This window comes from Tamandua tetradactyla, chromosome 7 (assembly GCF_023851605.1).
Source record: "Tamandua tetradactyla isolate mTamTet1 chromosome 7, mTamTet1.pri, whole genome shotgun sequence".
Lineage (NCBI taxonomy): Eukaryota > Metazoa > Chordata > Mammalia > Pilosa > Myrmecophagidae > Tamandua > Tamandua tetradactyla.
In genome coordinates this window covers 149,667,929-149,683,629 of record NC_135333.1, presented here as the reverse complement: position 1 = coordinate 149,683,629, position 15,701 = coordinate 149,667,929, and the positions used below count along the sequence as shown (strand labels likewise).

The 15,701-nt window shown below is 35.6% G+C and overlaps 1 protein-coding gene across 1 annotated transcript in view; it reads right to left on the bottom strand.

The window, feature by feature from the left end:
- PTPRQ (protein tyrosine phosphatase receptor type Q) overlaps positions 1-15,701 on the bottom strand; it is a 242,561-nt gene that overhangs the window by 164,872 nt on the left and 61,988 nt on the right. Inside the window, 4 exon segments of the mRNA XM_077168288.1 lie at positions 14,105-14,386; positions 14,528-14,635; positions 15,254-15,433; positions 15,538-15,699. Coding sequence (XP_077024403.1) covers positions 14,105-14,386; positions 14,528-14,635; positions 15,254-15,433; positions 15,538-15,699 — 732 coding nt within the window.

Sequence of the window (15,701 nt, the reverse complement as noted above, 5' to 3'; positions counted from 1 at the left end):
GGTAAAGACACTAAAAGAAAGGAAAACTACAGGCCAATCTGCCTATTGAACATAGATGCAAAAATTCTCAACAAAATATTAGCTAATCAAATCCAACAACACATTAAAAGAATTATATGCCACAACCAAGTGGGATTTATACCAGGAATGTAAGATTGGTTCAACTCAAGAAAATCAATTAATTTAATACAGCACATTAGCAAATAGAAAGGGAAAAATCACATAACCATCTCAATTAATGCTGAAAAAGTATTCAAGAAAATTCAACATCCTTTTTCGATAAAAAAAAAAAAAACATTGCAAAAGATAGCAATCAGAGATAAGTATCTCAGTATGATAAAGGGTATATATAAAACCAATAGTCAACATTGTACTCAATGGAGAGAGATTGAAAGCTTTCCGCTAAGATCAGGAATGAGACAAGGATGTGCACTGTCACCACTATAATTCAACACCGTGCTAGAAGTTCTAACTAAACAATCAGGCAGGACAAATAAATAAAAGGCATCCAAATTGGAAAGGAAGAAGTAAAACTTTCATTATTTACAGATGACATGATACTATAACTTGGAAAATCTTGAGAAATCTACAATAAAGTTACTTGGGCTAATAAACAAATTCAGCAAGGTGGCAGGATATGAAATTAACGTGCAAAAATCAGTAACATTTCTACACACAAGCAATGACCTAACTGAGGAGTCAGTTAAGGAAAAGCTTCCATTCAAAATAGCAGTTAAAATAATCAAGTACTTAGGAATGAACTTATCTAGGGAAAAGAAAGGACTTGAACACAGAAAACTACTGAACAGTGCTAAAAGAAATCAAAGAAAACCTAAAAAGGTGGAAAGACATTCCCTGCTCATGGATAGGAAGGCTAAATATAGTTAAGATGTCAGATCTACCCAAATTGATATACAGATTCAACACAATACCAATCAGAATTCCAGCAACCTATTTTGAAGTCTTGGAAAAGCTAGTTACCAAATTTATCTAGAAGGGAAAGAGACCTTTAATAGCTAAAAGCATCCTAAAAAAGAAGAATGAGGTGGGAAAATTAGTACTCCCTTACTTTAAAATTTATTATATAGTCATTGTGGCCAAAACAGCCTGGTACTGGGACAAGGAGAGAAGCATTGATCAATGGAATTGACTCGAAAGTTTAGAAATAAACCACCAAATTTATGGTCAGCTGATTTTTGGCAAGGCTCCCAACCCTCCGAACTGGGACAAAACAGTTATTTCAATAAATGAGCATGGGAGAACTGGATATCAATAGCCAAAAGAATGAAACAGGTCCCCTACCTCACACTCTATACAAAAATTAACTCAAATAGATCAAATACCTAAATATAAGAATTAACACCAAAAGGCTTCTAGAAGAAAATGCAGGGAAACATCTTCAAGACCTACTTATAAGATGTAGCTTCCTACACTTTATACCCAAAGCACAAGCAACAAATGAAAAAATATATAAATCAGAACCCCTCAAAATCAAACGTTTCTTGCACCTTAAAGGAATTTGTCAAAAATGTGAAAAGCAATGGGCTACGGTGGCTCAGCAGGTAGAGCCTGCCATGCTGGAGACCTGGGATCATTTCCTGGTGACTGTCCAAGCCAAAAAAAAAAAAAAAAAGTGAAGAGATAGCCAACTTAAAGAGGGAAAATATTTGGAAACCACACATCAGACAAAGGTTTGATATTCTGTATATACAAAGAAATCATACAACTCCACAACAAAAGAACAAACAACCCAATTATAAAATGGGCTAAAGAGACTAATAGGCATTTTCCTGAAGAGCAAATACAGATGGCTCAAAAGCACATGAAGAGATGTTCATTTTCATTGGCTATAAGGGAAATGTAGATCAAGACTGCAATGAGATACCACCTCACACCTATAAGAATGGCTGCTTTCAAACAAACAGGAAACTATAAATGTGGGAGAGGATGTGGAGAAGTTGGGACACTTATGCACTGCTGGTGGGAATGTATAATGGTGCAGCCGCTATGGAAGACCATTTGGCAGTTCCTTAGGAAACTAAATATCAAGTTGCTATATGACCTAGCAATAGCACTACTTGGTATATATCCAGAAGAGCTGAAAGCAATGACACAAACAGACATTTGCATCCCGATATTCATAGTACCATTATTCACAATCTCCAAAAGATGGAAACAAACCAAATTCCCATCAACGGACAAGTGGATTAATAAAATGTAGTATGTACATATGATGGAATATTATGCAACAGTAAGACAAAATGATGTCCTGAAGCACATGACAAGATGGATGAGCCTTGAGGACATAATGCTGAGTGAAAAAAGACCGACACAAAAGGACACATACAGTGTTTACACGGTATGACTCCACTTTTATGACTATGGTAAAGGTAAAATCAGAGCTTATAATACAGAATATAGGGGACGAAGAAAAACATAGAAGGAAACAGATAGAAGGGAAGGCAGTTCTCTAGTGGGTCAATAAGTAATATTACCATTTTGAAGATGAACAAGAAACAAGATTGTATAGACTGATGTGCCCCACGGATTAACACTAGAAATAAAAATAAGTTCTTGCAAGAACTACTTCAAAGGTATAATTCATGTACAAAGAGTGTTTAAGTCCAGGTTACAGAGGGAAAACTACTATTGCATGCTATGGGCTATGTTTAAAAGAAAAACATCAGCACTATAAAAGCAAAAGCAGAGGTAAATAATGGGGGGATGGACAAGAGTAGGAGGAGGTTTAGATTTACTATTTGATGAAGGTGTGTTTCTTGTTTTTTTTTCTCTTGGGAACAATGAAGATACCTAAAATTGAGAGTGTTGATGAACTGGTTGGACTTTGAGCACTATATGTGATGCCTGATGAATGCAGGTGATGGAAGGATGCCCTGACTGAGAAGTAGATTGGTGAACAACGGTGTATACATATGAACGAATATTGTGCTGCTACAAAAAGGAAGAAAGTCATGAGGCATGCAAAGATGTGAATGAATGTTTGAGACATATGGTGAAGCAAAATAAGCCAGAAATGAAAGAATAACTTTGGTACGGTCTCCTTTAGAAAATGCTTATGAGAAAACAGGGGCCTAGATTGTAAGCTTTCATAGCAGATAACATTTAGTCTGGAGTGGTAATTATGATTTCTGGATTCTGAGAGGCTGTTATATATATATATATATATATATATATATATATAACCTGAGATTTAGTGATAAGAATGAAGTCAATCAGGTCGGGGTTAAAGTCACTCAGAACACTGGGGTAAGGAAGCTATTGTCTATATTTTAGAACCACACATACTCTTTGAGACCAAAGGAAGAAAGGTTTATTTGGCCTGGAACTGAAATTTTCTGTAGCACATAACCTGTTTCAACCTGTCTGTTATAGCTCATTTGGACAGTTGAAACACAGAGAGCCCAGAATAATAAAGAGGTCCTTTAATCCTGTATAGTTTAATGTAATGCCTGGACATATCCTAGTTAGATTAGGTAGACAATCAAAAAATATTGACAAATCCCTTGAGAGATGAGAGGAAAAATATGAAACTATTTAACTGTACCATCAGGGAATCCCCTGATACTGTGTCAAACTTTAGGGACACCCAAATCAAGAGGCCATGCCCTTGATCCTGAGTCTTACTCTTGTGAAGCTTATGTAGGTAGCAAGAGAAGTTTAGCCTACCTATAGGTATGACTAAGAGTTATTTCTGTAGGACCTCTTTTGTTGCTCAGATGTGGCCTCACTCTCTCTAAGCAAACTCTGCAAGTGAATACATTGTCTTCCCCCCTACATGGGACATGACATCCAGGGGTGAAAGTCTTCCTGGTGGCATGGGAGATAATTCGCAGGGATGAGTCCAGCCCTGGCACAGTGGGATCAACAATCTCATCCTGACCAAAAGGGGGAAAAAGAAGTGTAAGTAATAAAATATCAGTGGCAGAGAAAGTTCAAATAGAGTCGAGAGGCTACTCTGTAGCTTGTGCTCTTACACAAGCTTCAGTTAGACGTTGCTACCTATCATAACTTGCCAGACCCCAACCAGGACCATTCCAGCCAATCCTAAAGAACACCTAGTGCAACATATAAGGTTCCACAAGGGTTCCACGCACTAGAGTAACTTTCCAGAAACCTACAACCTCCAGATGGGGGCCTGGACCAGATAAATCCTGAAACCTAGAGGGCCCAGCCTCTCTAGAACATCAGATAGTTCCATCTCTGTATCCCGTGTTATTGGTAGACCCTTCCAACATGAAAAACTTAGAATGGCCATAGTCTACACACCCATAAAGAGAGGGATAGAAAGATAAAGGTAATGGTGGAGTTATATAGAGAAGATAGGATTTAACAAATGAATATGATTGTTGAATCATTAAACTGATATTTCTTTTAGTCTCTAGTATCTTAAAGCAGCTAGAAATAAAAACCTAAAATTGTAGAATTGTAACCCATGCCAATCTCTGCAATATGTTCTACAACTAATTGTGTTGCTTGTGCTTTGAAATTTATTGCTTTTTCATATATATGTTACTTTTCACAAAAAAAGTAAAAAAATATTTATGCCTTCTAGTCTCCTATATTCTGGAACAGCTACAGGAAAAATCTGAGAAGATCATATGGTAGCCCATGACAAACTCTAGGATCTGTCCTGTAACTACTTGTTGAAGAGTGCTTTGAAAACTGTTTTTTCCTTTCTTTGCTTTGTAAATATGTTATATTATACAGTAAAAAAGTAAAAAAATAATAATAATAATGAGAGAGAAGAGAGACTAAAGAGATAAGACAATTAAATGCAATAGTGTGTTACCTGATAGGATTCTGGATTTTGAAAAAGATATCACAAACATCACAGGTAGAACTGAGGAAATTTGAATATGCCAATATACCAGATAATGGTATTGTATTCATGTTAAATTTTCCAAGTGTGATAATTGTATTAGTTATTAGAGAATGCTTTTATTTCCAGGTGAGATATGCCAAACTATTCAGGGTAAAATATCTTAAAGATATTTATTCTCAAATGGTGCAGAAAAATATATGTATGTATGTATGTATGCATACGTGACATATATTGATGGCTATATGTCTCTTCAGAAAAAGAGAAAGATAAAGAGAAATCAAATGCAGCAAAATGCTAATAATAGATGAAGCTAGATAAAGGGTAAAGGGGTGATCATTGTATTTACTGTTCTTGCAACTTTTTATAGATATGAACATTTTCAAAAATAAAAATTTTAGATAAAAATGCAAAAAATGCAATCTTTATAGTTGCAATAAGTTGAATCTATTTAATAACTAAAATTAAAAAAATTAATAAAATTTAAAAATTAATATAGTTCATGCTGATACTAAAAGGGATATTAATTTTGAGTATGCTAAAATACGTTGGTTTGGCATACGCTGTTTTAACATTATGTAAAGAAACTAAGAAACAGTACCTGTTAATATAAATAAATGTAGAGTCCTGCACAAAATTTTGGTCAGGATCTAAATTACTATTCATTAGTGTTTATTGTTTCAAACTCGCACCTGTTCAAGACATTTTAGTAAAGCCTTGCTCTAAGAAAATTAAGTCTTAAAAGAAAAGGGAATATGCATATACTGTCAAGAGTGATTTGTATAGGAACTCTGAAAGCTCTCTGTGTGATTACAACACAATAAAAATGAGAAAAGAAAAACTAATATCAAGCTTGTTTGTAAACCATACATCTTATGATTTAAACACACACACAGAGGATCAATTTTGTATTGATCTTTACTGTCTTAACACAAGAGTAGTTTACTTCCAAGCAATAGTAAACTCTGACTTCCTAAACAATATAGGCATTTGAACTAATAATTTACTCACATATGTAATTAGCAGCACTGAAACTTTACTGAGGGCTAAACATCAGTTTCTCATGTTAGAATAATGAGTAGGCCCTTGTTTCTGATAACAACAGTAGGAGGTAAATACATTAAGAACATTGAGTCCTGGTCACAGACTTTCATTGGTTGCTCTTGAACACATCTTGCTTCAAATGACACCCTGAGACCCTACATAAACTCTGGCTTCCTTCTTTAGCAAAAGGGGCTCAAGTTAGTGGCTCAGTAGTAGCAAATGTGATCTAGGAAAAGTCAATAAAGTAGATTCTATTGCCCAGTATTTTTGGCCCAGTGGAAACTGCACAGACCTTGAGAGTACTCTAAGTCAGGGCAGAAAACAGGTAATGAGGATGATATTGAATACCGTATCTTGTGAATAGAACTCTTTTTCTTCTAAAGAGTCTAGTATCAGCACTGTCCAATATGCTCACCCATAGGTATGGGTTAGGAAGTGCCCTGAGATAAATTGCTTCCCCCTTCTCTTTTTTTCTAACTAGCTCAGGGGTCTATGGAACAAGCTCTGAAAAGGGATCAAGAAGTTTACAGCCATGACTAAACTTTATTTCTTAGTTATTATGACTTAGAGTCACTTCACTCAAATAGTCCAATGTCTCATCATCTGTAAAAAGAAGGGATATTTATGTTTTTTAAGATACCATCCCAAAAATAAAATTCTGATTTTAAATTACCTCTCAAGTTAAATTCTTCCATTTACTTAAGGTTTATTATCCCTAATTTAGAATGAAATTCCTTAACTGATAACAAAATGGAAATTAAATTTACCTTTTCAATGTTAAGCAAAGATTACATGGATATAATCATTAGCAGACAAACAAGACTTTCACAATTGATCATTAAGATAAATTACTCTTGAAACCATGACCATTTAAGAAATGAAATGTTTGTTAAGCACTGATGTATATGACGGTGTTTAATTTCAAAATAGGGTCTTTGAAAGTTATTAATTTCTTTTCCCATGCTGTGTATAAATCCAACAGCAAACTATCACTGCAAAAGATGATGAATAGAAAGATCCTAGGTCTATTTTCCAATTCATCAGCTTTATTAATGGCTTCTAAACAGCATAATATTGTGAAAAGGAAATGGGCTTTATGGTCAAATGGACTTGGGTTCCAATTCCAGCTTCAGCATTTACCAGTTGAGTGGCTTGGAGAATATTAAATACTTCCCCCAGTGAATACAAAGTTTAGGAGGGCAGGGAGTTTGTTTTCTGCTATACTGCTGTATTCCCAGCATATTCTGGTATATTGTGAATATTTCAACGAATATTTGTTGAAAAGATAAAACTCTCAAAATCAGGTTTTTTCATTAAAGGCAATGGAGATAATAATGCCTTAATGCTTCCCTCCAGAAGTAACAAGGCAGTTTGTTTGAAAGTCATTAGCAGAGATCAGGGCGCTTAGCAGGTGTTCAAAATGTTTGTTCCTTTTCTTGCAGTGGTAAAAAATAAAACTCGGTTAGGGAGTATAGGTATATTTCTTGAAAAAATACTCATTTTAAATACATTATCTATAAAAGCAATGAAAGATGCCAATATATAGTTTAATATAAATTACGTTTCGGGGGAAATTCTTGAAGCTCCGTTCACCACCCTCTTAGTTCTGAAATAGAGTATGAGCATTCTCTAGGAATGCTTTTGGCATCTTATTGTATTCACTTCCATGAACAGTCGCAGGAGAACAACTTCACTTAACTAGATGTCACTAGACTTCTACATCCTCAAGGTCAAGGGAGCCTCACATGGGGTGTCTGGTTGAACCACATGAAATTGCTAACAATGGACAATTTATGACCTATAATAATGGCAATTTTATATAGTTCAGCCAATAGTTGGTCAATATATATTTATTCATTTTTGTACTTCTTTTTTTTCATTTTTTTTTATCAGAGAAGTTGTGGGTTTACAGAACAATCATACATAATACAGGATTCCCATACACCACCCCAATACCAATACCTTGCATTGGTGTGGAACATCTGTTGCAATTGATGATAGCACATTTTTATGACTGTACTATTATTAAAATCCTTTGTTTACTTAGGCTTCACTGTGTAGTGTAGCTACATGGATTTTAAAAAATTTATTCTGTTACCATATATATAATCTAACATTTCTCCTTTTCATCATATTAATCATTTTCAGGAATATATTTCAGTTTTGTTAATTGCATTCACAATATTGTGCCACCATCACACCATACATTGCCTAAGCATTTTCATCACTCCAAATAGGAACTCTGCATATTTTAAGCCTTAAGCTCCCATCCCCTATCCAAAACCTGTCCCCCTAGTAACTTACTTCTGGATCCTACTCTAAGAATTTGTTTATTCTAATTGTTTCAAATCAGTAAGATAATACAATATGTGTATTTTGTGTCTGATTTTTTTTCACTTAACATGACATCTTCCAAATTCATGTATGTCATCTCAGGTCAGGACTTCATTCATTTCTAATGCTGAATAATATTTCATCATGTGAAAATACTACATTTTATTTATCCATTCATTGGTAAATCCAGATGGACACTTGGATTGCTTCCAGCTTCTGGCAGTTGTGAGTAAACTGCTATGAATATTAATGTGCAAACATCTCTTCACAAGTCCCTGCTTTCAATTCTCTTGAGTATATACCTAGCCATGGGCTCGCTATTCATATAATAGCTAAATACATAGTTTTCTGTGAAACTTCCAAACTGTTTTCCACAGCAGTTACAAAGTTTTCTGCCACCAGAATGAGTGAGTGTTCCTGTTTTTCCACATCCCCTCCATTCTAGCAGGGGTGAAATGATATCTCAACTTAGGTTTTATTTGCATTTCCCTGATAGCTAATTATATCGAGCATGTTTCTATATGCTTTCTGGCTATTTGTATCTCTTCTTTGGAGAGATGTCTATTCAAACTGTTTGCCTATTTTTAAATTGGGTTGTTGAGTTTTATTCTTTACAAAATCAGATATCAAACCTTCATCAGATATGTGGTTTCCAATATTTTCTCCCACTGTGCAAGTTGTCATGTAAACTTCATGATGAAGTCATTTGAGGTATAAACATTTTTAATTTTGATAAGATCCCATTTATGTATTTTTATTGTTGTTGTTGCTTATGCTTGGGTTGTAAAGGCTAATAACCCATTTCCTAACACAAGATCCTGAAGACACTTGCCTACGTTTCCAAGGTAGGGGGTCCTCTTTTTTTTGGCAAGTGGATATCCAGTTTTCACAGCATTCTTTATAGAAGAGACTGTTCTTTCCTAATTGAGTGGTCTTTGCCAACTTGTGAAAAATCAGTTGGCCATAAGAGCAAGGACTGATTTATGAGCTCTCAATTTGATTCTGTTGGTCTATATATCTGTCTTTGTGCTAGTATCATGCTGTTTGGATTACTGTGGCTTTATAGTAAGCTTAGCATTGGGAAGTGTGACTCCTGCTTCATTCTTCTTTTTCAATATGGATTAGCTATTTAGGGCCCCATACCCTTCCATATAAATTTTATGATTAACTTTTTCCGTCTCTGCAAAAAAGGTTGTTTAAATTTTGATCAGGATTGCATTAAATACATAAATCACTTTGTAAAATATTGACATCATAAGGATATTTAGTCTTCCAATTCATGTACATGTAACATCCTTCCATTTGTTTAAGTCTTTCTTGATTCCTTTAGCAATGTTATATAGTTTTCTATGTACAAATCCTTTACGTACTTGGTTAGATTTATTTCTAGTTAGTTGATCCTTTTAGTTGCCATTATGAACTGGATTTTTTCTCAATTTCTTCTTTTGATTGTTCATTGCTTGTGTACAGAAACATTACTGATTTGGGGGTATTGATCTTGTACCCCACCACTTTCCTGAGTTCCTTTATAATTTCTAGGAGTTTTGTTGTGGATTTTTCAGGATTTTCTGTTTATAGGGTTATATCATCTGCAAACAAAGAAAGTTTTACTTTTTTCCTTTCCAAGTTGGATATCTTTTGTTTCTTTTTCCTGCCTAATTTCTCCAGCTAGATTTGCCAGTACAATGTTGAACACAGTGGTGGCAGCAGCCATCCTTGCATTGTTCCTGATCTTAGAGGGAAAGCTTTCAGTCTTCACCCTTAAGTAAGGTGCTAGCTGTGGGCTTTTCATCTATATCATTTATCACGTTAAGGAAATTTCCTTCTGTTCCAAGTGTTCTAAGTGTTTTTATCAAAAAGAGTGCTGGATTTTGTCAAATACCTTTCCTGCATCAATTAAGATGATCATGCTGTTTTCCCCCCTTCGTTCTGTTAATGTGGTGTATTGCATTAATTGACTTTCTGAATCTGAACTAACCTTGCATACCAAGGATAAATCCCACCCGATCATGGTGTATAATTCTTTTAACATGCCTTTGGATTCAGTTTGCTAATATTTTGCTGGAAATTTTTGCAAATATATTCATAAGACATATCGATCTGTGGTTTTCTTTTCTTGTGGTATATCTATCTGGTTTTGGTATGAGGGTGGTGGTGATCTTGTAGAATGAAGTAGGGAGTGTTCCCTCCTTTTCAACTTTTGGAAGAGTTTGAGCAGAATTGGAGTTAAAACATCTTAAAATGTTTGGTAGAATTCCCCTATGAAGCCATCAGGCACTGGGCTTCTTTCTGTTGGTAGGTTTATGATAACTCATTCAATTTCTTTACTAGTAATTGCTTTGTTGAGATCTTCTATTCCATGGTCTTCTATTTCTTGTTGAGTTGATGTAGGAAGTGTGTTTCTAAAAATTTGTCCATTTCATTGAAGTTATCTAATTTATTAGATACAGCTATTCATAGTATCCTCTTATAGCCCTTTTTATTTTAGCATGATTGGAAGTAATATTCCCTTTATGCATCTGGTTTTAGATATTTGTAGCCTCTCTCTTATTTTCTTTGTCAGTCTCATTAAATGTCTGTCAATTTTACTGATGTTTTCAAAGAACCAACTTTTGTTTTTGATTTTATTGTTTTTTTTTTTGTATGTTTGTTTTCTTTTTATATCTGCTCAAATCTTTGTTATTCCCTTCCTTCTGTTCATTTTGGGTTTAGTTTCATCTTCTTTCTCTAGTTCTTCCATTTTCGAGGTTAGGTCTCTGATTTGAAGTCTTTCTTCAAATCTAAATGCTACTGTGAGTATTTAGAGCTATAAATTTCCATCTCAGCACTGCCTTCATTGCATCCTAAAAAATTGATATTTTTCATTTTCATTAATCTTCAAGATGTTTGTTTCCTAATTTCACTTGTTTTTCTCCTTAATCCATTGGTTTAAAAGCATGCTGTTCAATTTCTACATATTTCTGAGTTTTCCACTGTTCCCTCTATTATTGATTTCTAGCTTAATTCTGTTGTGGTTGGAGAACACACCTTGCATGACTTTGATATTTTTTTATTTATTGAGATGTATTTTGTGATCCAACATATAGTCTATCCTGGAGAATGACCTAGGTACAACTGAAAATTAATTATTCTATTTATGTTGGCCGATGTGTTATTTAATCGAATCTTGTGGGGCAGACCTATTGTTGGGTGGGACTTTTGATTAGGTTGTTTCACGGAGATGTGATCCCGCCCATTCAAGATGGGTCTTAATCAGCTTGCAGGAGTCCTTTAAGAGAGCAGACAGAGAGCTGAGAGAATTTAGAGAAGCTAAGAAGAAAATATCTTCTCCCAAGGAGAAGCAATAAGGACCCTCAGGAGCTGAGAAAGCCATTTGAAACCAGAAGCCAAAGACTAGAACAGCAGATATTACCATGCGTCTTCCCCAACAACAGAGGAATCCAGATAATAGCTGCCTTTCCTCTGAGAAGGAATCCTCTTGTTGGTACCTTAATTCGGACATTTTCTGAATGGCCTTAGAATTGTAACTTATAACTTAATAAATCCCCTTTGTAAAAGCCACTCTATTTGGGGCATAATGCATTCCAGGAGCTTCAGCAAACCAAATCACTAAGTTTGGGAAATTCTCTGTCATTTCTTTGAATATTCCTTCTGCCCCTTTCTCTCTTCCTTCTCCTTCTGGACTTCCATAATGCACATATTGGTGCAAATATTGAAGGTATCTTATGCTATTTTTGCTTTTGATATTTCCTTTATCTTTAGGCTCCTCAGCCTGACTCATTTCAACTATGTCATCAAGTTCACTGATTCTTTTCTCTGCCAGTTCCAACCTTTCTTTAAGCCCTCCTGGGTGTTTTCCATTTCAGGTATTCCATTCTCCAACTCCTGTAGTTCTGTTTGTTTCCATTTTAAAATTTCCATCTCTTTCCTAAGACTCTCATACTGTTCATTCATTGTTTTTCTGATACCCTTAAGTTCTTTCTGTTTTATTTTCCCCTATCTCCTTAAGTACTTTTAAGATTTATTTTTAAAGCTTTGTTAGGTAAATTAACATTCTCTTCCTCTTTGTTGGTATTTTCTGGATTTTTATCCTTTTCTTTGGATGGGCTATCACTTCCTGTTTCTTTGTTTGTCTTGTACTCTTTTTTTTTTTGCATATTGTACATATCATTTTAAAATGCTAACTCTGGGACTTGAGATGTCTGGTTTTGGGTTTTGTAACAAGCTAGTGATAAGACAGAGATTTTATTGAGCTTCAGGCGTCCAGTCAGGAAGGTCTGCCCAAGATAAATGCACTGAGCAGAGTGCCCTGTCTGTCTGGGCCCCTATCTTGCCCTGGTCTTTGCATTTAGCTGTTTCAGAGTTACCCTGCTCATAGGCATTTCGTTGTCACCTCTATTTCCTAGGAGACCCACCTCCTTCTCCTTGATATGAGAAGTTTCAGACCTTTGTCCCAAACATTCCACCTTTATAGTTTTTTACTCTTCTTCTATTTTCCCACACTGCTTTTGCCTGGAGGGTGAATTCTAGTAGGAGAGGGCTTTCCCAAATCGGTCTTTCCCAGCCAAAATAGGGTCAGAAACCCATGAAGAGGGTGGAGACCAGGCCCAGCATACCCTGGGGAGGGGATCAGGCAGGTCACCAAGGGGTTCTCCAATGACTACTAAAGCTGAGCTTTGCTGAACTTTTCTAGCACTTCAGCTAACAGCCCCCTTCAGCCACAAGGAAACAGAGCATCTTTAAGGCTCCACTATAGCACCCTGAGGTGGAACAATGCCATGGGCTGAAACAATGGCTGACACCCCACTTGTCAGGGTGGGTTAAATCAATGACTTTTCTCAGAGTCGGGCTCCCAGCAACTGGAATTTGCAATCAAAATCTGCAATCAGTAATCCACAGTGATTACTCCTGTTTTGGGGGAAGAGGATTTTTACGATCCTTTCTGTCACCAGCAGCTAACCAGGGGCTGGACTCACAATGGCCTATTTCACAATGGTGAAAGTGGGGCTGGGAAGAGGTATGAACACCAGTAGTTAGCAATTGGTGAGGTTAATTTACTGTTCTTTCCCATAACTTATCAGCCTTTCCCGTCACTCTTCCCTGGATACTCTACAGAGTTCTTTTGGCCTCCAGAGTTTCAAAATGATTGTTTCAGCCAATTCCTGACTATTTAAAGGTTGTTTTGGTGGAAGGAGTGCATCCCAGAGCTCCCTACTCTGCCATCTTCCCAAAATCTTTATATTTATTCTTTTAAATTAGGGCTAAAATAGGAATTTTACATTTGGATACTAATTCTCATAATTTATTATAGAATTGACCTGATAGTTACGTCTCCAATATACAATTTTAAATATAATATTAACAATACATTAAGATCATTAGGCAGAATACCTTGCCTTGTGCCATGTGCTCCAGCTCCACTGAAACCCAAGCATGAGAATTCCTCATTTGCATTATTTCCTCTAGATGGGATATCCCCTTCTACCCAGACCCCACAACTTCAGTGACACCCTCCTGTCCCACCCCATTCTTTTCATTATGAGCCAGCTGAAGTTTTACCTCCTCTGTTAGGCTTCCCCATGCATGCCCTTATCTGTGCCCCTGCTCCATTCCTCTATCTACATATGCCCACTGAAGTCTAAGCACCTATTTTTATATCTCTGCCTTTACCTAATTTATTCAACCAAAAATTTACAGGTACTCTATTAAAGGAATTTTTGGTTTCTGAATTTATTTGAAAAATTCACTGATTTTTATTTTGGTGTTCTCTTATGCAGAAATCAAACTTTAAAAACGTTTCAGAGACAGCCTTTTCCTACCCTTTAACCAGAAAAATCAAAGAAATGTCTGGATTACACATAACAGAATAACAAACAAATAACTTACCAGTCTCAGAAGTCCTTACAGAAAGTAAAGCAGATAACTGGTTGCCATGACCAAATCTGGTATATGCCCTTACAGAAATGTTATAGAGGGTGTAAGGTTTTAAGTCTCTTAAAATTATGTTCGTTGTTGAGGTGTTCTTTATAAATAAAGTATCTATATTTTCATAGAGCACTTCGTAAGCAACAATAATCCCATTGGGTTTCTCAGGTGGTACCCACTTCAACCTGATTTCACTTGCAGTAATATCAATTACTTCGACATCTTGAGGTGGTGACTCTGGTTCTGGGGAAAGAAAACTACATATTAAATGCATATATATTTTTTACATGCTTGTTGCTTCTGACCCTAAAATAGCATGAGGAAGATGGCACAGCACTCAACACCACTCACTGCTATCTGTTAAAACTGAACTGATATTCTTACCATCTTCTGCAGTTCTCACAAAGACATCATTTTCCTCAGACAGAGAACTTTCTCCAACATGGGTTGAGGCAGCCACTCTCATTTTGTATTTTGTGTATTTCTTTAATCCTATAAGGACAATAGGCAATTTTTTTTTTAAATCCTAAAACAACATTCCTGGATTAGTGCTATTTAACAAAAGCCTAGTGAAAATAAATTATTTGGGGGACTGACTATACAAGTCAGCTTCCATATAATCCCAATCTTCCAAAATTTCTTGGGTGTGAGGGCCTTCCCATGTGGATGAAGATTTAGTTACTCCTAAAATGTTAAGGCAATATTCCGACAATATTAAAATACTATTTGGCACACTGCAAGAGGTATAGTTGACTTGACAAACATCATTCAGCTGATTCACGTCAACTGATTTTTACACTCATTCTTTCAGGCCTTCAATATTGAGTTCTCCTGATGTACCAGGCATAAAATCCCCTAGGTTAAATATATTCCTAAGGAACTTGTAATTTGATGATGATTTTGATTTCTTTATGGATAAATATAGTTAAGGAAAAACATATTTAGTCGAGAATATTTCTCCAGGTATTGCTCAAGATATCCATGGCAGCACAGCACAGCAAAATTAGAATCATGTAGCACATGTTCTTTGGTGCTTAACACAATGGAGAGAGGCATTTTTTAGTTAGAATAGAAATGTTTAAAAAAAAAGCAAATAAAACTTTGTTCTACCTGTTATGAGAAAGTTGTTAACTACAGTAGTCATTTGGAATGCTCTGTTTGTATCCAGTTCCGCTGCATAAATTGTATAATGAGTTATTTTTCCATTGGGATATTCTGGAGGATCCCAATATAATAAAATAGATGTAGAACTAATGTTTTTATAGTTTATAATTTGAATGGAGCTTGGCACTTGAAAAGAAGAATGAACAATTAATGTGAAGGAAAAAAAGAAAGTATTACAATGTGCAGGAGCAATATTTGCAGGTACTTATTTCAAAGGAAATATATCTTACCTTGTTCATTTGTCCTAACATTGATAGCAGTTGGTGGTCCCTCTCCCATGATGGTGAAAGCAGATACACTAATCATGTGCTCAGTGAAAGGTATAAGTCCTCTGATAACATAGGACAGCTGTTCAGCAGCAATGTCAGTGATATACTGATTCTTTGTAGCTACT